Raw genomic sequence first — 25,111 nt, 5'->3', positions numbered from 1 at the left:
TTCTTTTGGTAAAAATTGCATCCTTAACTTTATTTTTTGTATATAGGAATTTTTTTACAATATATATAATATAATATATATAGATTCGCTGAAATCTTTCTCTTTTCTCTCGCATTCGTTACCGTTATTAATTCTTAGTTTATTAGAATTGTTATTATCATCGTCATCCGTGGTTTTCTCCCATCGCAAGTGTTTTATTTATATCGAATGATCATAAGTACGTAAAGTCCCATTTTGTATAGCGTAACGATGTTGACCGAATGGAATCGCGACACGAAGAAATAGTATTATTACATTTCCTTTCTTTCGTTTGTAATAATAATATGTACAGCTAGTTGTCCACGCGTGCCACGTTCGATCACGCGGACGTGCAATCGAAAAAAGTATTGGAAGAGACGATTTAAGTGTGGACTTCTCTCTGTATCTATAATATACCTGTTTTTACTTAAAATAAATAACCCTCTTCATAAAAATGCGCCTCTCGGTCTTGCATCTCCAGCGTACCCTCTTATTAATCATTGTCTCTCTCTCTCTCTATCTCTCTCTACCACTCATACACATACAGAAATCCTTACCTTTCTTTCTCATCCTTTCACACGAGAAACGAAATTCTTCAGGATATGCCCAACTCCTGATATGTCCGCGAACTATTAAAAATAATTACTTGATTCGCAGTCCTAGCTTCAATGTATCTTCAGGTACCGATTGACGTATCGAAGCAGAACGCATCGTTCTTCTAGATAACGATCGACTGCGAAAATAACAGGTACAGAGTGGTTTCGTCTCAAACGGGGAAGACTGAAAGTTAAGAAAACGGGGGCCGTCGATCGATACTCTTGAAAACCAAAGGGGGTTCGGAAAGATAAAAAGGAAGAATCTTCTGGTTCGTGGACGACGTATGGTGCGTTCCATTAGGCAAGGAAGAAGGGACTGCGAACTTACATCGGGACCTACTACTTACATACATATTATTTAACAAACACGCAGTCTTATCAAGTAGAACCCGTGAACGAACTCTGACAAGTAAAAAGGTATAGTAGTGTATTATTTCTAGTAGAAATTTGGTTCGACTCGTCCGGCCACCTTCGAGACGGCGACCATACGATTCACGCGAGCGAATACATATTTTAATTATTAGTTACACAAATTCTCATCCACGCACACACAGTCTTCCGAGGAATAATCAAAATTGAAATTTAATTTATCGGTGCGACGCGTCGAATTGAATAATAAATTAAAGCGTCCGATTTAAAGTTGGAGTTAGTCCAAGATTAAAAGTAATACATATCGGGAAACTGTATCTGCGTGAATATCAAAGACTGACACACTTCGCGTACCGCATCGAGTTCATATCTGTATCAACGAACCCCAATTTTACCTATAACTAAGTAATATACGGTGCGATAGAGACACGAACTCGAAGGCGCTTTTCCTAAACTTCGTAAATTCTCACGCACTCAAGAAATCATTCACAATCCGTTCCATTTGCCCTTCTGTCGACGTATCGTTACCGGTTCGTTCGCTAATTTGTTAACTACCACGATTCGTGGTTTTGAACGGGTTGCCGTGTACTTTTGCTCGTTTGTTAACTTTCCTTGGAACACTTAAGTTATTAGCGCTACGACATACAAAAGATAAGGCCGCCACGATAATACACTGACTAGATCAGTTTCGTTTGCTCTTTCATTCTCGCACTCGCTTTCTCTCGATTAATTCAGAGTGCGCGGGACCATCAACGTCGGTCCCAATTGTTCTCTCGTATCAACAAAAATATGTATTCAGGACATGATATCTCTTTCAACAAAATATATTATATGTCTTGTCTCGCATCCTGAGTACTAATCTACGAGGCGCGACGGTATCATCGCGCCTTGGGGAAGTATCTCCCGCGCGAGCGGAAGCGTTACTTTAAAAACTCGTATAAGCACAGCGTAGGCCCTGACGAACTTCACACGCCAAATTACTCTCAACGCTGTACGCGAAAAGACGGCACTTTTTTCTAGAAAATTAAAAAACAGTTCGAAAAACATGGATTCAATGGTATTCGTAAAATACTATTCTCTAAAAGTTCTCGCGAATAAAATATAATTAAAATCCATAAAAGTAAAAATGAACGGTGCCGCTTTTTCTTGTACATTGTTCTCGTCTTCGTTTCTCAACGCAAAGTTCACGCATTTGCAACTCCGATATCGGCGTTAAAAGTGAACTCGAACACGAATTAATCAAAGGAGGGAACCGTTTGGGATAGAATGATTTCTTTTCTGATCGTCGTTTAGTGACAAAAAGTCGGTTTACGTGTGGGATAAGGACGGAGGTGGCTAACTAGGAACTGCGAGGCACTGCAAAAGGTAAGAACGTGAGCAGCGTTTATTTTTTCCTTCGTCTACTGGCATTCAATTTGCCGCAGTCTGGAACTAAACGTGTGTCTATTGCTTCTCTCAATCCCTCGTCACTGTAAACATCTGAACCGGCGCGTTTGAACAAATTTTTTTATGTACTCTACAACGAAAGTTAAACGTCCCGTTATCGCGCGAAATCGTTCCATTGACATTATCATTATTTTTTGGCATATCTAAATCGAAGGAAACTGTTTAAAATCCGTCTAATCTATTGCGGCGAGTAGGTAAAGATTTTTTTTTAAAGTGCACTGACGACGGAACAACGCGCGAAAGACGAACCCCTCGTCGGACAGCTTCGTCGAACATAGTCGTTGGGGTCAATAATGTATGTAGATTATCAAAAAACATCACAGTCGGGTTACTAGATTTTAGAGAAGCGTCCGCTGAACGCGTGTTTCATTATATTTTCATTGAACTCCAACCCGATGATCATTAATACTGACCTTGCATCCGCTGCACCATCTCCGTCATGAAGTCCAATAAAAATATATAACGGCTTCTCGGTCTCAGCTCGTCTTCCGCGCGATACCGGATCATTCAACTTTTTACAGACCGTACGGAGTACTCCAATCGTACATACCCATTCCTCTTAATCCCGATGCGTCGCGCTTCGTCACGCGCGCACCGCCACGAGTATCTTCGGCGAGCCAAGAAACTCTAACGACGACTCGTATCACTTCTTATCGAACAGGGGCAACTTGCTGCGTACCGCGCCCTCGCAAACGACTAACCTCTGCGCAGCGGACATACTGCACAGAGGAACGGGACCCTCTAAGCTCGCTTTCAACAATGTTAACCTACTAGAACCGGCATCGTGATCGGCGAGCCGGAAACTGCCCGCCTGCTTCCTCTCGAAGTATTCGACGATCTTCGAGATCGTTTTACTGGAAGACCCGATGCCACCCAGTCTGTCCTCCCAGCACGAGTCACCGCCACCGAGACTCGCGATATCTTCGGACGAGTCGGTATAGATCGAGCTGGTCCGGTGATCGTCCAAAAGGAACAGACTACTCGCGGCGGAGCTGCTCAGCGTGGAGGTGTGCCGACGATTGGGAGGCTCGGGGCTGAGATCTTCGCCCACGCAGCTCCAGAAGCCAGACTCGCAGCTGCCACGCCGCCGCGGCTCCCATCCATCCCGGAAAAGCGGATGAGTGAATAGGCTGGCTGCGCCCGCCTTCGTGGCCACCTGAAATTTGCATGGTTGCATCAACTATTATATTTCCTGGCAAATTAATATTTGTCAAATAAAAACGATCCTCACCTTTCTCTCCCACTTCTTCCTAGCAGTCGGACTACTCGGTTCCGAGTTCGGTTTCTTCCTGTCCAAGATCTTGGCGATACTGTCATTCTGCGCTGGTTTGAACTTCCCGATCGCATCGATGACGCTCGGCCTGACGTCCTCGAGAGACGGCAGTTCTAAACAGCTGGAGAACAGATTGCCAAGGATTTTCTTGACACCGCCCAGCGCGTGGAACGGATTCGCCGTCATGGGCCTGTAATGCGGGTCCCTTCTGCTGGCTAGCTCGGCCACCCGCCTCGCGGAATGACACCTAGCCTTTTCAGAGGGCGTCGCGTTGTGACAGCCTCTCGCGTCCGCCGATTGACTTCGCAGACGAGCGGTCTTCCGCTTCATTGTCCGTCCCTCTCGCGTTATCTCGTCCATGCTAGACATCAGAGCAGGATCCACGGACTGAGGCTTTCCGATGTTGCTTTTCAACTCTTCCTCGTAATTAACGATCATGGTGTCCAGACTGGACGTGATCTCCGGGAAGGTTGGCCTCGATTTTGGCTCGTACTGTAACCAGACATCGAAAGGCGTTTGTCAGATTAAGCGAACGAAGAGCATCTTTCGCAATCGATATTATAAACTGGAGTAATTCTTCCAGAGATCAGAAATTTTACTCACCGTACAACAATAGAAGGCAAGTTGAAGGAAGGCTGGCGGCGGATCAGCTGCCGCGCATATCTCAGCCACGGCCAGGTAATCGAGGCCAAAGTTATCCGAGCGTGGCAGAACGTCCGGATCGGCCGGCACACGTCCGATCAGCTCGCAGACCACGATCCCGAACGAGAATACATCGGATCTGTGGTCGTACCATTGGCCCTTCAAGCACTCGGGCGACATCCAGTAAGGACTGCCTACCGTGCTCAGCCTGAACCCTGAGCTCGGATCCGGGATCTTCGCCGCCAGCCCGAAATCACCGACTACCGCCATCAACTCCGACGTGTTGTCGTCCTTCTTGATCAGCACGTTCTTCGAGGTCAGGTCCCGGTGGAAGATCCCGCGGCTGTGCAGGTACGTCATGCCGCGGGACACGTCCCTCGCCAGATTCATTCTGACCAGATGAGGAAGGGGCGTGTGCCTGGACATAATCAGCTGCTCCAAGCTGCCGCCGTTTATGTACTCTGTCAGGGCGTGCAGCTGACCCTCGTGCACGCATACTCCCATAAACCTGAAGCGATTAGAAAATTCGCCATATGGCATTTCCAAACTGCATTCAATTTCACCCCTACGCTTAAGAGCGTTTCCCTTCCTAATGACTGACATCGTTGTAATGATCGTGTATGAGATGTATTACAAACAGAGATTAGAATCAACTCTTATAATCGTAAAATAAAAATTGATTGAGAGGCCGGAGCCGGTGAAGGCAAGAAGAATTCAGTCAAGTGAACGAGGCTTAATTGCCACAGAATGTCTGGGAACGTCGCGGCACTCTTTGCGAATCCGCGCACGAACCGCAAAGCCGTTTCGCTGGTTACTCATCTTTCCCTATAAAGGCTGCAACCTTCGTGTCCCGGCGAGGACAAGCGCAGGGCGAAGGTCTTCGACCCAGATGCGTCCGCCAAAGGACGATGAATAAGAGGCATCGAAACGAAACACGCCGGGGTCAACTTCGCTGTCTCTTATCTCACCGACAGGACTCGAAACATTGGCAAACAATACCGAACACCTTTTGTTCGTCGGACAATAGTATAAGTTTTTTAAAGATGACTCGAATCTTTCATCGGTTTAACAAGAGCAGCTTTTGAACGTTTGTACGGTCAATTAACAGCGTGTTCTTAATGGGAATCTCGTCTGGCACGATAATTTGTACAGAAAAGAAACGCGAGTCACATGATTATGAGAAGAATTGATTAACCTTTGCAGAGAAACACGACAAGTTTTTCCCCGCTCGTTTCTCCGCATTTACAGGAAGGTAAGACGATTAAACGAGCATCGTATCGATTCGTCACGATGCTCTATCTATTGACACTCGGCAAGCTTCGAAGCTTCCAGCCAAACACGAGCAGGGGTGAACCGACGTTCTGTGGAGTCGCGGAACCGGAAAATTCGTATCGGGCCTTTTTCGTGCTTCACGTACTTTGCTTTCATCAGCCTTTAATTGGTCCCGTCGATTACCCGCGGCGGAGCACGCGCGCGAATCTTCCCGCGAATATTCAATTAGCGGACAGTCATTTATTTCGCGAACCGGTGAAAACCTGTTATTATTCCAAGCTTCCTTCGATACCACCGTTCTATTAACTCAATGGGGGAGATCCGCCGTGTGATTCATCTCATCGTGATTCATCGTACGTGTCATCGATGCGCGAATCACTACGAGCTTTATCGTCTCGTTTTTTACAAAGCACGATAACATTAACTATAAGGAAGTATTAGCGATTCCTCTGAGAGATGAAACAATCGTAGGTGGAAAATAGAGTAAAATCGAAGTTCATCTCTTGATTCATTAAACGTCACACGCCTTAAACGTCAATTAGTGAACGATTCAATGTTAACCCGTTACGTCTTCATTTGTATCCTGTCAACCGCTTGACATTATCTCAAAGCTAGTATTCGTGATTTACGCTCGAACCCCGCGGGTTATCGGTAATAGGCGAGGAAATCTCTGTACATTCTCCAAACCAATAAAAAGACGATTTCTAAACAACTCCAATTAGGTTCGGGCAAACAGATTCTCGATCTAATCTTACGGAATGATCCTTTGAAAAGAGATCGTTTGAACATCGATTAAATTTCACCGTGAATTAATTGATTGCGCCTAGCTAGCTCTGCTGTAATTTGAAACAATTATGTAAAAGATAAAGTGAAACAGCGTCGAATTTTACGAGAGCTTACGTGAGCCTGAGCTATAAACGTTTCTTGAAATATTATCGCACGTATCGACGTTATCGCAACCGGTCTGCGTTAACAATCGAAATGATACCCTAATACTTCTGAGTTCCACTGTTTGCCTCGATCACACGCACATATGTGTACTTTGATCTGATAAAATGATCAATTAGATATGACTATTGACACCGTTTCATTCTCTTGCAAATTAATCAATTAGCGTCAATGGTTTGCTCATATGAGTGCAATTTTTGTATTCCATTAGGCACATAACTTCATCGATTTACTAGCTGTACTCTAAAGAATTTATCGCGATTAAACACTGATACGTTCTGTGATAAGATACCTGAAATTCTTACGGCGACAAACAATAGATTGCAAATTCTTCGACTTCCGGTATAAAGAATAATGATAAAATTTATGTGGCGAGAAATAAATTTTGAATTGGCGAAGATGGCATCTGCAATAAATCTTTTTAGCATATCTGAGAGTATCGACCGGTTCCATTCGTCAATCACTGCTACGAACGCACCTGGCACGATGGTATCGTTCCAAGAATTACAAAATTCAACGATTCCCCCGGCTAATAGTCGATATCAGTCCCTCTCTGTAATTTTTTCGTGGAAATGACTCAGACACCCAAAGTCAAAACGTTTGTCCGCGGTTTCCGCAGCCTTCAACGAGAGAAATGCCAGAAATAAGATCCGCTGGCCACGCGGGATAAACACACACAGCCGAATCTGGGCCAAGCCGTTTATATCGTTGGAATGCGTCGCGACGCTTCGCGTCTAGTCCGCTGCACCGCTGCCATTATGTCATAACTCGTAACTCGGAAACCGCGAAACTCGTTTGGCATTACCTTCAATCGTCGCCCGAGCAACAGAGCAGTTTAGCCTCGCGTGGGAACCGTGAAGCTGCAGCAAACCGAGGAGAACGAAAACAACGCGATTGGGCAAACTCTTCCTCGATGGTTTTGTTTAAACTTCGGCCAACATCTCATCTTTTCAACATGCATAAATCAAATGCTATATTTCGAAATCAATGAAGAATGCTTTCTCTTACTAACGAGCATTGAAATGCGAATTCATTGGTATCACACCCTTGTATCGTGTCACCGTTCCGTGTCAATATGAACAGCCAAACGTTACATCATCATACACTTCCATTCATAAATCTCAAGACATTTCTTACTGTTCATCGACACTATTGCAATTGAAACGATGTATCAAATCGTTATCTAAATATCTATCGTTAAATAAATTATATGTTCGTAATCACACGACAAATTATTATACAATGTTTTACGATGTGTCATAGAATTTATGAACGGAAGTATGTGCAACGATGATACGCAACGGTGATAGGATGCGTACCTTTAACCGTGTTCATTATATCAGAAACGAGGTTGACTTTCAGGTTGATGTATCTGTTTTCAACTTTGCCGGTAATAGAACGGATAGTATAGGCAGAGGATGTGGGTGTTTGGACGGCACATCCGACAAACTATAAGCCGATAAAATGGACCGAAGGGAGAGTGGTCGGAAACTTCCACGCGAAACTAGCACGTTATCATTATAGCCTTATAAATTGGACCGAATCGACGTTCGCCTATTTGTTCCGATATAATCGAAATCTGAACGCAACGTATGGGATGAAAAAAATTGGAACTCGGACTTCTCCCATTCGCCAGTCGATTCAGTCGTCCCTAGGCCGTTGACGCTACTTAAACCAGATATGCGAAAATATCCGCCGCCTACGTGTACCTCTTTCGGTATAAATTCGATCGGCGAACAAAAAGTTGCCGCTTGCTTCCATTTCGACGTCTATCGAGTTTCTATTTTCATCGCGACAACCCGGTTTTCATTTAAAACTCGTGGAAGAAACCTCGATCTCTCGTACAGATTACGCGAATTTTATGCAAAACAAAATGTTTCTAATGTCAATTTAGAAAATGATCTCTTATGACAATAACAATGTGCTTCGGTGTTGTACATCTCACGCAATTTCTACATATAACAGTTTACTAGAAATCCGATGTATTCATCAATCGAGTTCTTTATAAATAAAATATATATGACTGCTAGAAAAGTAGATTCGTCTTACCTGAGTATGTTCGGATGGCTGAGCTTGTTCATCAGCTGAACCTCTTTCAGCATGTTGGGCCTGTTCGCGGCCAGCTGGTTCATCTTCAGGACCATCACCTGACTCGTCACTTTGTGAGTAACCTGGAAATCGTTCCGACAGATGTTCTTCAATTGTCTACGTTTTGTAACGACTCGCAAACCGTTACACATTTCATCCTCGATCTGTTCCAGCGTTCTCTGATCTCGTTAAGTCTCACTTGACTTCTCTGGCACAAATCTCCAACGAAATATTCGTTTCACCGAATCAAAATGTAATGTTGATTGAAGAACGAAATGAATTCGAGTAGAACAAGGTCTTTATATATTATTATCACAGAGAATCTAATAATATTGATCTTGATTTGGGCGATGTGTTATGAACGAACAGTGGAAGTGGGTGAGAAATTCGATGAAGGGAGACGCGAGAAGCGATGAAAATTCCGCGGGTTAAAAAGTCGAGAATATCCGAAGGGAATCTGGCCAGGATTCCTTGGCAGTGGCTGACTTAGTTGGGCCGCGGCCAAACGATGACGAATACCCCGCGACTTCGCAGGGTAAACAGAACGCTTGCAAATCGAGCGTTTCGCGAAAAACAAAATGGAAAACAAGCAAAAGAGAAAGTATAACTAACGAGCAGTCGTTCGTTTCAAGCGCCGATGTGACAATCGTCGCGCGTAAAAAGTTAGCCTACTCGAATCGCTACTTAATGCCACTGGCTGACTTCTCAAGTGCGCTAATCGAATCGATCCAACTTCTCCGGTGCGGAACAAGTCTAATTTTGAAATCTGAGATTCGCGTTTCTCACGTCTCGCTACAGTTCGAATAGAGACGTTCCTCTCAGACAAAATACATTGTCGGCAATTCGTATCTGCTACTTTCCAATTTGCATTAATTCTTAAACCTCGAACCGCGAAATGTTAATGATATTCGCTAAACAGGTTGCTACAATTTTCTTTATTCACATTCCGTGCTCGCTCCACCTGTTTATTCAATTATGAGGTTCACTAAATACTGTTTCAGTTATACATAAATTTACGTTATCGGGCTAACTAAACGGTAGTTCCGTTTTACTGCCGTCGAGTATCATGAAAAATGTAGACAGGCTTATATAATAATGTCTTTGAGGCGACGCTGATTTGTTGAAAAAAAAATTGTTATGTAAATTTACGTGACCAAGTAACATAAAGACGTTACAGTAAATTGGCTCAAATATAACGTAACGCGTCAACCATATTCTGTCCACAATTTATTATTCTAAGAATCCTGCCGATTCCCTTTGGTCGACGTATTGAAACAAATTTTTGTCTTGCCAACCCGACAATCCGGATTATAAATATCCGCGTCATATCAAATTGCCATAATCGAGCGCAACAAGTAAAACCAGCTCCAAGAAAGAAACAATTTATCAATCCTGCTCTTTTGCCGAGCGACAAAATTATGCCAAGCAGCAATTTTCACCAGATGCTCGAAAGCAACCATCCTGTCGACTCCCGCGAAAGTCGAGAGGATGCCAAATAATTAGCTAGCCCGGCTCGTTTAAATAATTCTCGCTATCCCGCGGTCCGCTGAATTCGTACCACGCGTGCTTCTCCACGCATCGGAGTCCCATTGTTGCACGGAGAAAGCACCCAGCGATTATCGTACGAGTGATTAATGCACGCGCGCAAACATCGTGAACGCGGAACTTTTTTCCCCTATCATCCTGTAATTTTATTCACCGATCACAAGAGAAACGTGTTTAACTAGCCTTTTACCACACTCGAAGCATGATCAAACTTTTTATACAGGATTTATTTTTATCTACCAAGTCGACACAAGTTTCATAGGAATAGAGAGTGCAGTCGACTGAAAAGGCATATGCAGACATTACAAGTGATTTCGTGGATTCAAAGGCGTCTATCCCTGGCTGAAAACGACAGTCCATTAACGCCGTGGCTTTGAGGCACAAAGACCGATCCCATATGCGGAAGTCTAGCCATCCCGAGAGATCGTCACCCTTCGAAGCGACTGTTCAAACATTAAAATCTCGATAAATTCACGTTTAGCAATGTGATAAGTACGGTTCAAAGAGATAACAGCAGTATTGCAAATTAAGGCTGTAATTAAGCGGTTGTCGCAACCTTTGATACTTTTGTAAAAAACGAAGGTTGACCGTAAGTGACCATGAAGAAAAAACGATAATCCATGTTTTTGGTCTTCAATCGCGATCAATGAATTATTGTACCAATTAACGATACGTCGATAAAGCACTTTGCATTTCCTTCGTTCGCTTTCTTGCTAACAAGTTAGCTCGGCTATCGTTTGCACTGGGCCGTGACTCTCTTCGAAGGATAACGATTTGTCAACTTTCACGGTTGAGGAGCGCGCGACGTAATCACGAAACATTTGACTTGCATACAAGTTGGGCGGGAGCGACGAATAATTAAAATTCGCGCATTAATTAAAAAGAGCAGAGAGACCGGAGTTCAAAGTTTGAGACACGTGAACGACCACACGTCTCACCGAGTCGATTGCAAGGGTGCGTCTCGCTGAAGTTTAACGAGAGGCGCGTTAACTATTTTTACATCCACTTGTTTTTATTACACACTTTCGATTATTTTCTAAAAGCACTTTCTTTACCGTTCACGCGAGAACCCTTGGAATTCTTATAACGCGATTAAGTGCTCCTTTTTTTATGAATGCATTTTAATGCAAATGTAATGAATGGGTACGTTCTGTAGAACTGTGGACGCTTTTAGTGAACGATAAGATCACTCGAGTAGGTGGTCCACTAATTATTTTAAGCGTGTGATTCACGAGCAGAGCAGCGAATGTTAAACAAACGTGTGAACCGCTCGGAATGAAAATGGCATACGTAAAAATAGGTTAAAAGGATGCCAGGATTTAAAAATACCCTGTGGAATAATTTTCGTTTATCTTTTGTTAACCGATTTGCATCATTACCGTTATACAATTTGTCTGGTCATTGGCCAATTGCTATACGAAAGTATCGAATACCGTATCAAACTTTATAACAATTATTCATACGAATATTATAATTACTTGTGCCCAGGAGTGTATGATGCAAATAGATTGAGTAAAACGAAGATGAATGACAACGAGAATCTCTTCAGTTTCAAAGGAGATTATTAAGGCAAATGATTTTAACTTGGTTCGAGGAAAACTGCGATTCTATTAAGAACGATTTGCCAATTAAGACCGCGCGCCTCGAAGGCCGCGCCTTGAAAGGCTTTACAAGTTCAAACTTTTTTCCTCGCAGCGCGCGGCGAAAGTTTCCCGACTAAAAATCGCAAGGATTCGTTCGGAAAATGTCTCGCAACAAATTGAAGAAAACGATGCGCGATCTCAACAGGACGAGGATTTCTCTGACGACCGACTGCGAGACACCGCGTTAAATTTCTTTCTCCCGCACTTTCTCTCCCGGAGTTTCTATATTAATATTTTTTTCGATCACCTTTTAACAAAACGTTATTCAGCTTTCCCCGTAAAAGCTTCCCTGCTTGTTGAAGAGATAATAAATTACACGCTTATCGACATTTATACGTATGATCCATTAAAACAATTGAAATTTCATTTTCCGTATTGAATGTACAATAAAGAAGAATCTAGCTAATTCAATACAAAGTCTTTTATCTGCAATCTAATGCGACATTTCAGAGATTAATTGAGACAATTGGCAGCGGAGTTCCTTATAACGGTGATAAAATGTTTTATCTCCTTAACCCGCAATTATCACGATGCAACGCGAGCTCTTTTTTCTAAACAGAACGCTCGAAATATCACGGAGAATACAAAAGTGGATTCGTATAATTATCCGGCAATTAGTGGTTCTAATTGCCACGTGAGGAAAGTGCAGCGTAGAATCAACATCGTTACTGCTTGAAACTGGCAAACGGAGCCTGACTGAGGGCACGTAGGTTCGGTTTCATCAGATTGATCGAAACCTTTTTTAATCCCTCATTAAATCATAAACAGTTCACTGAATTCGACGAGTGGACTGCGAATTTGTATGCAAAATGAAATGTTTTTATTCATCGTATGCATTCTTTATATTTTCTGCACATTGGATTTTTCTATAAATGCATGAAATTCCCGGTCTACTTGTTAATCAAAGACTAGTTCAAATGTTCACGTGATCAATCCAGTTTTCTACAACTCGAAAACCAGTCACGTGTCGTAAATGTTGTGAGCGTCGATTTTCCAGCTGTGGAGCTGGAGAGCTTCAACGATCGAACAGATTAAATCGAGCGGCGTGGGACATTTCGGACGGCGACGAGGCGTTTTCACTTAAATGGTAACGGGCTTATCTCGTGACGAAACGGATAAATTCGAACGCGTTAAGTATCCGGGACAGTCTTCTTTTCGAATTCCAGTTTCGCTTTTACATCCGCGAGTAAAAGTCTGTCCCAGTGGATCTGGTAGAACTTCACCGTAACAGTGAAATCGTAACGTCAAATACGGAATTAACAAACTGTAGAAAATGAATTTAAATAGAATAATGCTCGGGCTTACAACAGGCATTAACATACCTGCATAAAAATTCGTATTTCGTCGCGACTGAACGCGTCCGCACGATTTTTATTGAAACAACGACCCGCGGTAACGATCGTTGCGAAACTGTTAAATAACCATATCGATTCGGCTGTTCTCGTCTAACTTTCCAATTTTCCAAAACGGTTCAAGAATTCATAGAATAGAGAATTTTACAAAAGCGGTATTTGTCTCTTCAGCTGGTTCACGCTCCGGTTAACCGAACGAAACTTGCTCGGAAGAAACTTCGTCACTTTCGAAATACCTTGCTCGCAATTAAGTCTGCGCTTCCGGTGTTCGCGGGAGGCTCGGAAAGAGAGAGGATTCTCGATCCTCGAATCGGGAATGAGCAAAGAACCGCGGCTAATGAATCGGTCGTGGAACGAAAACGAGCGAGGGAGAACGACGAGCCGAGAGGACTCGTTAGAGAGTGTGTTCGTACTCCATGGCCAACGCGGCGTGACCGGCTTTCTCGTCTGCTTCGGAGCATTCTTATTTCGCCGCAGGAAAGAAATACCACCGGTGTCGGGCTTCTTCTCGAGCAAGGTCGCCTCTATCCGCTCGCCGAACGCCAGAGAGAGAGACTGCTTCTTCTTCCGACACAGATCGTTCGCCCGGCGGCCTTTAGAAGGTCTTTAAGCGTGGGCACGCGACACCTCGACCTCCTACTCTATCCTCCATCGATCGTTCCGCGGTATACCCGTTTGTCATCATGAAAAGAGCACCTGCTCGCTTTTACACCCGCGAAACCCCAAGCTCTAGCCGGTTATCGCCCGCCCGATGAGCACCAGAGTTCTGCAACGGTACCGTCCCGAGGTGCGTTTCTCTACCACAATAGTAAAAAATGTAACGACCCCATCCAAACGTGCTGCATTGGCGCAGGCACGGGCCGCTACGGTCCACGCCGCAGTGTAAAGGGCCGTACGGGCCCGTGGGGGCCAATGCATTCGGCTACGCGTGGTACGCGGCCAGCATATTGCAAAACGGGCCGCCAGATAGTACGTTTGGATGGGGGTCGTCCCGTTTGGTACTATTGTGGTGAGGAAACGCACCGTTGCAGAACTCTGGTGAGCACATCGCTAATTTTTCCGCAAAATCATATTTTCACATTTCTGCAGAATTTTATCATGTAGGATTTAAATGAATTATTTTATGTATTTGTTGTAGATTCTTTCACGTTCAAAGAGACGTATCTTACTTTTCGCGATTCACTTCAGTCGGCATGAAATACATATGTCAAAGTAAAAACAGAACTGTAGATAATACACATTGGTAAAAGTTACGGTACGACTGGGAGCGGTGAAATTATTTGATAGAGTGAATTGAAAAATGAATTGATATCCTTCAGGGGAAAGAGCCGGTCGTTCAACGAACGGGTCTTTAGGGCCACTGGTTTAATCAATTAAGCTATCCAGGTCGTGGACAAATTCTTTCTCCCTGAGCTTAATATCTGATATAGTTAGGCGCGTATGAGCCAAACAAAATTTGAAACCTGCTCCATTGAAGTCGACATATAATTAAACACAGTCTAGAACCGATCTCTCAAAGAACCGTCGAGGCAACGAAGGGTTCAGCCGCACGTGACTCCCTTGTCGCTAACTCCTGCCGGGTATTTGCACGACCGCTGTATTTTTAGATCGAACCCCTTTGATCCCCGATGTCGCTATCGGACGCTCGTATATACACTCCCGTTCATAAGTCATCGAAACCTCGATGATCGACTTTGTATGAAATTTAATAAATAAATGTATTGGAAATTTAATTTGTTTTATGCTGATTTAACATCTCACTCGACTGTCCTCTTCATTAACTTACGAACGAGAGTGTGCATAAAAGATTGCTCAATCGGCACGCAAGTTATGTATCAATTATATCGCTAAGCGTATTAATACCGTAAGGAGCGTCATTAAGATTGATTAGTCACACGCGTTGTTACACGACAAACGCACGAGACAGTTCAGAATTAATTTCGCACGGTCAGTGCTTCTCTTGAACGTTTCAATGTTCCAAGAGTCGATTAACGCCCAGACATGATAAAACGCCCACGCGTTTCCTTCGAGAGAATCTAACAACGTCCGTTTCATTCCCCTCAAAGCTAATATCGTAACGATTTTTCACAGCTACTTTTATGCGGTCGTAAACTTGTCATATCTCTCAGAATTACGATGTTTCGATCCGATTGCGAACGCGTAGAAACAGTTATTAAGGACAGCGAGGTCTGCAACTAAACTTCAGCCGATCAAACGAAGAAATTCGTTTCGAAGGTGCTACTTTACGCTCACCACCGGCCGTAAGAGTCGTTTACGATTTGCGACTCATCGGTGGATGTCAAAACGCGTGCATAAACTGCAGCTGCGCCAACTTTCTCCAAGGAATCAGCAAGTCCTCGCGTTTCACGCGCCCATATTTCAGTCAAGCTCATATGTGACCAGCAAACAATTCTCGCACGATTCGTAATCGATTATTCTACATTCCTTAATACGACAATTTGGGTACCCATTTTTTAATAAAACATAATTGGAAGCGCAACGGTTTCCCTTTCTCAAACGAAAGAGAAAAGAGCGGAGGTGACCACATGAAAAGAAAACTAAAAATCTATTGTACGTCGAACGTGAAATGGCCTTATTTCGATACCTGGTACTGGCTCGTCACGCGGTCTGTCATCGCGCATGTCGTTACTACTAATTTACCGCATTTTCACCGGGAACTCTGTCCATTGAAAGCTAGGCTAAACGTAGGAATTACGATAATGACCGTGTTACATTAAAAACCGACCCGCAGCCGAGGACGCCATAATTCGTATCAATAGCGAAATATGTGCAGGTACGAAAATAATTGAATTTCTACGTCCTAGTTTCTCGTTATCGATACATGCTCGTCCACGATTCAACGACCGACTCGGTTGTTTCACGGTGGAAGGAAAAAAAGAATTGGCGAGAATTCATGCGATCGACGCGCGCGATAACTCCTCGCGGGAATAAGGAAGGTTTCAAGAAAATTCCAGCGAAGGTAGCCGCGTAATTAACGAGTTACGTAAAATTTAAATTGGTTTTGCAAGAAGAGCGTCGCGGCCAATTTCGTTTTATAAAGAGTCTATGTCGCAATCAGTAGTACATGTTACAAATAGTCAGATATCGATAGATACGTCTTATGATTTTCATATCGAAACGAATGGAAGATTCTTTCTAATCTCGCAAGGACAATCTCATAGACGAGGGTCGCGCAATGCGATTATGTTCGAACAAAACTCGATAAAAAGCACGATGAATTGCACCGCATAAAGCGCTCGGTTTACAATTGTCGAGATAATGGAAGCAGATAAAGACGACTTCGTTCCAAGGTTTTCATGAGGCGTCGCGCTGTGAATAATGAAAAGACCCAAAGTCTTCTCGCGCATATTCTCGACAAGAATCGAGTTTAACTCTACATATATTAACCACCGGTAATGACACGGACAACTGAAATTCGGTTCACGTAACTGCTTTTAATTACAGCTAGCGAAATTTTGCTAAATCATTAACGCAAACGATAGCGAGCCGTATCTCGAACGTACAGTACGGGTTTTGCAATCGTCGTTCGCTTCCGTACGATCTTGCGACACGTTTTAACAACCTGAAGTCGTTTATCTCTGGACACTGGGTTCAAAGATCATTATACAAAAATGATGATATTCTCAAGTATTGTCACGATTGAACGAGGTTATCTCGGTGTGCGCACAGTCAGCGATTTCCGAGGTTCAAAATTTCAGATTCATCGCGAGAGGTGGGACAAGGATCGAAGCCGGCAAAAATAGAACCGTTTCTTTTTTGCTTCTCTCGCGCGTTTCCACGCCTGGTTTCCTTTTTCCTTGGCTTCGTTCAATTTCTGAAAGTCATATTCAAAACCGAAGAGAAATCTTGCGTGTTTGCCTTTCTTTTAATTATATCTCGGTCGTCATTTGTTTGACGGGAAGAAGTGCGACGAACGCGTATACTCGGGAACGAGTACAGATAGAGTTCTCGAGTGGAGGTAGAAAATGTGTTTTGATGGAGCCCCATCGTTGTCAAGATGCGAAGACATAATTATGATTAACGAGCCGGTCATCCGCGAAAGACAAGAGCCTCGCGTTACTATTCCCCTTTTACATCCTACAGCCTCTCCATATTCGAAAGAAAACGCACTCCAACCTGTCTCGCGGGTATAATTCCAACTCATTAGTCCACGCCGTGTTTTGTTATCGGTTTTTTTCAGAGGCAATTTCTTCGTTGATAAAAGACAACGGAAATGATAAACGTAGACAAATATAATCTTTTTCTAGAAATTCACTGATTACGTACGTATGACATCGAAAGCTGTTAACTGGGACATTGAAGCTATCTGGGACAGTAAAATAAAATATGAATTACGAAACGATGATTACTTTAGTTTGACATTACTCCAAATATTATACTTTCGCAACTCCGGGAGCAAACTCAGCTGCTCGAATGATCTTTTGTTGCGCATAGGATTCGCGCGGTTATACGAAGCTGGTTAGCCAGGTGTCCGAATGAAGATCCTCGGCTCCACCGAAACCAGTTCTTACCAACGTTCACTGTCAACGATGATTACGGCGATCGATAAAATTCCTGGCCTCAAAATGTAAATCCCAAGTGCATTCCTCGTACACGTTTAAAATTCCAAACAGTTTTCAAAGCGAAGATTTGCTTTAGTTTGTACAATTTTTGTGCAATCCAGTAATATTAGACATTAGGTAAGAACCATCAAAAAATAAATATAGTATAATTTATTGCTTTATAAATTTTACTGCACGTGCCATAGCATTTCAAAGATTGCAACTTTGTGTGCTTCATGTAATATATGTATACTCTGTATTTTGCTGGGGATAGTATTAGTGAATAGAATACGAAACGATTAAGTCATCTAGACAGAGTGAACATACTACTTTGCCAAAACACTGGCTAATGCGATCTGGCGTTTGCCAAGAATCCGTCACTCCAAGGTTGGTCCATCTTCGAGCACGATTTTTCCAATTTCTTCGATCGGCTTTCGTGACTTTCTCCCAGCTGGGACTTTCGCGCAAATTGGCCGATCTTCGCATAACGACTAACCAAGGACGCGACCTCGAACGTCGACACCGATTCAAGAAAAAGTGACCCGAGAAATTTTCAACAGCTCGAGTGTTCCATGATTTTATTCGAATTCTGGTCACGAAAGGCTTAAGGCTGTGATTAAGCTTTATACCGTGATAATTTGGTATTTTTATTCCTAACGAGATCATTTGCATTTCGTTACGCAACCTAGATAAATGAGAAGCGGTTTCGATAACGGTTAAGCATCGGAAGAGTTTGACCTACGGCATGAGTCCTCCAGAAGGCGAGTGGGTTTATTTTTAAACAGAGCTTGCGATACACTCGCTAGGTGGATTCGCGGCACTCAATTTCCTGTTGACCTATTTATAATGCATATATCGTATCGGTTGTCAAGATTCTCAACTTTGACAGCTAGCGACGTGATCGCAATCGATGAACTGCGACAAATTACACGTTCCGCCGGAAACGAACCAACTTTCGCACTTACCCTGTCTATCGAAGAGTATTTCTTGGCGGAAAATAAGAGAGAGAAGGCGAAGTGCCAGATGCACGGATAAGAAGAGCGCCGGTTAACAATGCTAGGTAGAGGCGAAGGAACGCGTAACAGAGGAAGTGGTTGCGGTGCACAGAGAAATTGTGACTCTACCATCCGTTCAGGTAGCCATCGGCAAAATGAGTTTCAAGCATTACGAGTAAATCGCACGTTTTACGTATTTACGAAGACATCGAATACGTGCAACGAGTAAATCTGTTCGCGACACTAAATGCACATTTCAAACGTTTAAATGATAATTGAAACTTGACTGAATGCTCGAGTTTCGAATAGTTTTTCAAGAGACTCTCGCATCGAAGACATGGAAACCTACTTTTGGCCGGTACGTTTACCTTCGAATTTAGCGCGACGATTTTTCCACGAAGCTACCATGCTGATCGTTGCGTAACGTTGTTTAACATAAAGAAGAGCAATCTTGAGATCGGAACACCGAACGGAGCGTAAAAAGATTGCGCGTCATTCCGTTAGGCTACTTAAACGATGTAACGTTTCTTTGCGCGTAAAAAGTTCCACTGCCAATGTCCAACATCTGTTCTATGGACTCCAGATCCTAGTTCTCACAAAATCCGAGAGGAAATTTCATACAATAAACGCATAAACCTTTATGTTTCAATTCAAATCTAAAATTGAAATATATATTTTTTTTAAATATAATAAAATCTGAAAATATATGCCACATTTGACTAATGCAAATATTCGCGCAAATCACTTTAAGGAGAAGAGGTTTATATAAATCTGAATAAGTAAAACTCCTCGTCTCATTATGTCATAACGTCTGATTCGCAGACTCAAGACGCAAATGGAATCCGCGACCTACAGAAAACTGCTTGATTCGACTTGATCTCGTAAATTGTTTTCAAATGACGCAAATGCAGGTTTACTTGCGAAGCTCCCATTCTGATTTCGACTCGAATTGAAGATCGTCCGACTGACCGATCGACGAATAAGTTTCGCATGCGGAAAACGTGGCCACTTAGTTAAATCGCCATCGGCGTTGATTATTGGGGCTTTCTATACACTTAATTACTATTTTCACCGAGCAGTTACCGTTATCTCGATGGTGTTTCGTTCTTCCGTACGCGATAGGATTTATTGATTCACCTTTCTATTGAAAAGCGGAGCTGGCAATCGAAAAATTGTTTACAAACAAAATTTCGAGGGAAATGGGAATTCTACGAACGGAATTACACGTTACGCGATTACGAGTAGTATTAATTTTACGCGGAGCGTGCTGGTATCTAATCTTCGTAGATGTTAATCTGCCAAGATAAGCGTTATTGCGAAGCAAACCATGTTGTACGCGATACATAATGCATATGAAAAAGAAACATCGGGAAGAAAAGTAGAAAACTTTTCCTTAGTCGCTAAAGCGAGTCACTGTTTCTATCCTAATTGCAAATTCCTCGACGGGAAACAAGCCAAGAATAAAATATAACGTTCGCGGTAACATCCTCGTTACGAAACGCATCCGCAAATGAGAAATATGCGGAACGACTCTTTTTTAGAACGCTCGAGTGCGATTCGGAGTTTGAACGAAAGCTCTTTGATCGGAGCTTCGAATTAAAGAAAGTTCGACGATGAAATGTGACCAACGGTATTAAGAATATCGCATGTAATATATGAAGTATGAAAATCCTACCTTAAAGACCTCCGAAAAGAATCCAGCACCGATTTTCTCCATGTAAAAGTCGTCCAATCGGTTGAGCGATGCAACGGCGTGCCTCAAAGCTTGGCAGGAAGCACCCGTTCTCCTTTTTGAGCCAGTATCCTGATAACTATCGGCAGGACACACGTTCAGGTTGCAAATATTGCTTTCCATTTCGGTGGGTCGCCATGGATCGCGGCACTTTTCTCGATCCTTGTACCGCGGCAAAGATAACTGCAATTCCGTCGGGAGATCCTTCGGCAGACACGCAACGCAGCTTTGTTGCAACACGTTGCCATTGGATTTCATCCAGTCTTTCGCTGGCGTGGAAGTGACAAAGTCCCCTCTGCAGTTCTGCTGTTCGCAGGTTGACGCAGCGGCGTCCACGGTGTCCTTGTCGCACGTCTTCTTCTGGCAAGATTCGACGGACGACTGGATCGCGGAGATTGCGACGAGGTCCATCGACGCGTCGACCGGCACGTCGTCTGGTCGACTTTTCCCGCTCGAATGCTCGGAAGACCTGCTGGAAGGTTTGAGCATAGCCACGTTTCTCTGCGCCTCCCTCGAAAGAGATTTTCCTCCCGGCAGATGTTGCTCTTTGCCGAGAAACTCGCGATGCTTCTTCGTCGACTTCTCCCTCGACCCTTCGACGTTCGAGTTGCTCAAACTGATCGGACCGAGCCTCTGCGACTTCGTCGCGCCGGTCGACGATTTCGCAAAATTGCAGTTGTTTGAATTCGCGCACTTGTGATTAACATTGGTCGCGGCACTCTTCGTCACGAGATTTCTACACGTCTCTTTCGAGTATTTACCGCAAGCGTTCTTCGGTTCAGTCCTGAACGAAGTACCCGAAGTAACGTCCACGCTCGCCGAGGTGCTCGAGTCCTTCGACCTCCAAGGCTTCTTATCGTCGATCGTGGGACACTCGGAAGACGTTTCCTTGCTCCTCCTCGGCTTCGGTTTGTCCTCGTTGACGCAGTGCGGCTCGAAGACAGCGTTGCAAGTTTCCTTCGATCTTCGGAGCTTCTCCTCTCCCACGGGCGCCTCGGAGACGACCGGGGCGCAGTCCTTCGGTCTCCACTGTTTCTTCTCCTCGGTGACGACCGGCGCCTCGTCGACCGAGAAACACGGCAGACACGCGGTTCCGGTGGGCCTCACACAGTTCGTTGCTGGCGGCCCCGGTGTGTTCGACGGTGGCACCTTGCCGAACATTATTGCGAGCAGATTGTACAGGTTGAATCGGGACGGAAGGTCGTCGCCTCCGCGCGCTGCATTACACGGATTATCAGTCTTGTCGCTGGACGTGACGAACGAGGTCGTCGGTGCTCAATCGGGAAGACTTGCGAGGCGACGAGCTACGTCCTTCAGGCGGTAATCCGGCATCTCAGGATCGCGTGTACTTTCGGGTATAATCTGTCCTCGTATTGGCAGTGGTATCACGCGTTCGTCCGGAAGGACATGGTCCTAGCAGGGGACGCAGTGCGGTAAATCGGCGTCGATGAACTCCAGCACGTGGAACATCCGCAACGACGACTCTTGGCACATCTCTCTCCCCTTCGAAAAGATCGGTGGAGGCTTGTACTATCCTGGAAGAACTCTGCGTCCCACGGGAACGATCAATGCCAATGGCCCTCCCATTCTTTTAATTAAAATTATCCTAAATTACTTCGTTCAATAGGAATAAGTGCTGAAGGCAGTTTGAAATCTACTGAACGATCATATAGTTATCGGTTGAACGCTCGAACTGTTTCAATTGCAATAACTTTATTGTAATAAATGTAGGAAGCGGGTAAAGAGCGGATCATCGAATTAACCCTTCCGGTACGATAACGTTGCACCGTACTGACCTATCTCACGCTTCCGTATACAACCTCCTACAATGTTTTTCTATTCTAATCGTTTTTGTTTACGATCCTTTTTATCTCTCGGAAACAATTTCGTGACTCATATTGAATGTGCTAAATTTTTGAACTCAGGATTGCAGATTGTCGATGCTATCCTACAATTCTGTGAAACTTTAGTAGACTATTGATTTGCTGCACTCATACAGAAACTGAATGTGGATATTGCAATACTTAAATGACGAAAGACATTCCTATATGAAATGTACTTTTTGACTGACATTATAAATATTTAATCCCGCGTGAAAATCCGTAATCTAGATTGACTGACGAAGCAATATTAGATCCTCCCTTGCACCAGTTACGTCTTGTTTTGACACGCAACGGATCTACGATGCAATTACCGGAAGACCTATCTGCATCTAATTGGTAACGCAGCGCTGCGGACTAGCGCATTCTTTACGGGGCGAGAAGTGTTTTTTTGTCTAACATTGAGATCCCAACAATCTCGTCCCAGTTTTGAACACGTAGCGTTATCGGATGGCCTGAATATCGTCAACGATCGTAAACTACTATTACCAAGTCTATTAAGCAGCACGTGGGAAAAACCACGTTTTTCGGCTACGGGACACTATTGACTCTTGTACTAAATGACTTTACAGTAAAGAAACCGATTCGAAATCAACGAGAACAATAATCAACTTACTTGTACAAACGCAATTGTAGTGTCTGCTATTCCTTTTCTCTTGGCTACCCCAGCTTACGTCGTTCTTATCGAAAATCCTGGTAGAAATCCTCGGGGGGAGCACAATAACCGGATAAAAGTTCGCTCGAGATCGCTGTCATCGACAACAACACACTCGGGATACATTCGATCGCGAAAGCGGCGTGAAACTCACTGGGGCCAGGTTGGCAGCGTGGCGTCAAGATGATTTTAGAAGACCTTGAACCACGTGAAGGAATTCGGGCTCGGCGAGGGACACAACACGTCAAATACTACTGTCGGGGCGGGTGGCATGACCGAACGGCATCCGCACGCTGTCACTTTTGTTTACTGTCCGAGGACGAAGCTGAGCGACTCCGGAACGACGCGACTCCGAGCCTCGTTTCTGGACCGCATGCCGCGATCACGACGGTGGATCACCCGTGTTTCGATGATGAGAACGTCGCTTTGCGGATCCACGAGCCGCTCCGCACGCGATTATCGAGTAAACAGAGTAAACACCAGAGATTTGAATTTTTGTCTCGATGGTGCTCGGTGGAGTCACTACTAGGTATCAACGTGTTCACGATGCACCGGAGGATGGTTCGCACTTCTTGTCGTCCAAAAACAGCGAATGGAACTCCCGTGAGCGATCGGATGCAACGCAGTTCCTTGTGTAAACGCGAGAATGCAAAAGGAGACCGACTCACCCACAACGCCAGACATCGGCCATTACAGAAATGAACTGCTCCGCAGTACGCCGTCTACCGGTCGTACCCGACGATCCACGTTCATCCCCACCTCGCCACCTTTATGCTAATTAATCGAATGCGGCGTCTTTCGAATGCACGCCTTTTCCTTCTTGCGATCGTACTTAAATTCAAATAAAACACGCGGACCGTGAATGGAATAGCAAAAAGTTCATTGTACAAACCTGAAGGACTCGTTTCTAATCGATCAGTTATACTTAGAATTTGATCTGATCAACAATTTCTGTGAATAAAATCGCGAGGAAACTTTTATCAATCACGGAGACTTGTTGCTGAATTGATGTTACAATAGTGAATCGCGTTACGAAAAATGGAGACTTTCCTCAATGAGTTCCCTCCTCGGTGCGTGAATGACATTGTTAATTTCTGAGAGCAGCGATGCAATTGTTACGAGAGTAACGTTGTGAGAATCGGAATAGAGAAATTCGTATCACTTTTTCAATGAAAATCAACGAAACAACTCCGATTTCACGGGACGAAATGACTTATGAGAATTTCCAAGGCGACCTTACAATTCAGATCTATGCGCTGTTAAACAGCCGCTTTTTGCGAAGCGAAATGAAAGTGTGAGAATTCTCATATGCATACAAACACACCTTTCACTGTCTTTAAACAATTTTCAGTTTCTCATGAATCTGATACAATTTCTATCTGCCACTCCTATTAAAATATAAAGTATTTACGGAACAATGAACTACATTCTAATGTTGAATGAATCTTGAATTTTTTTTGATCGATCAATATTTTAACAGATGTGCCAATGCTGATGAATGTTACGACGAATTTAAAATAGCTGATTGAATTTTGTTGTAATAATAAGAGTAAAACGAACGAGAAACAAGGCGAAACTTAGCTCGTTTGAATGATTTGCACAAGCACATCATTCTTGTTCTCATTACTTTGGTAAAATTTAAATTAAATCGGGAATTATTCCTAAATCAGGCTTCATTCCTCGTGTCGGTACGACAGTCGAACGTCGGACACACGAGTTGGTCTGTAATGCCAGCACCCTCCAACTCCAAGTGTAGAGTCGTTTCAGTTTCTGCATTCTCCACTAGTAGCACCACATACCGGACTGGATTCATAACTCTAATTTTAAAAATCCCTCCCAAAAAGTAAACATATACCATCCTGACAGTACTTAATATATTAGTCATTGATTAGAACCTAAAACATCCAATTAACAATGACAAAATGATATAAAAATTCGAATTAAAGACCCTTACAATTTATTTTCAAAGAACTATTATATAAAAAAAACAGCCAAAAGAAAACTGAATTTGGGTTTGAAAACCAAATCAGAAGATAGGGCAATATCGGGATAAGTAAAATCATTTTAATTTATCTCGATATCTTAATCCGTTCCC

The 25,111-nt window shown here is 43.7% G+C and overlaps 1 protein-coding gene across 1 annotated transcript; it reads right to left on the bottom strand.

The window, feature by feature from the left end:
* Positions 1 to 3: 3 nt before the first annotated feature.
* On the bottom strand, positions 4 to 23,735 carry cdi (serine/threonine kinase). The gene is made up of 6 exons (XM_018028215.2): positions 22,978 to 23,735; positions 20,425 to 22,027; positions 8,614 to 8,735; positions 4,306 to 4,852; positions 3,661 to 4,194; positions 4 to 3,585 (listed from the first exon to the last, which is right to left on the bottom strand). Exons 2-6 carry the CDS (start codon positions 21,640 to 21,642, stop codon positions 3,073 to 3,075), a joined length of 2,934 nt encoding a protein of 977 aa, XP_017883704.1. The 5' UTR covers positions 21,643 to 22,027; positions 22,978 to 23,735; the 3' UTR covers positions 4 to 3,072.
* Positions 23,736 to 25,111: the final 1,376 nt, after the last annotated feature.

Source organism: Ceratina calcarata, unplaced genomic scaffold (assembly GCF_001652005.2).
Source record: "Ceratina calcarata isolate Rehan_Ccalc_2016 unplaced genomic scaffold, ASM165200v1 scaffold44, whole genome shotgun sequence".
Lineage (NCBI taxonomy): Eukaryota > Metazoa > Arthropoda > Insecta > Hymenoptera > Apidae > Ceratina > Ceratina calcarata.
Note: the sequence above shows the minus strand (reverse complement) of the source record. Positions and strands in the feature narration are given on the sequence as shown.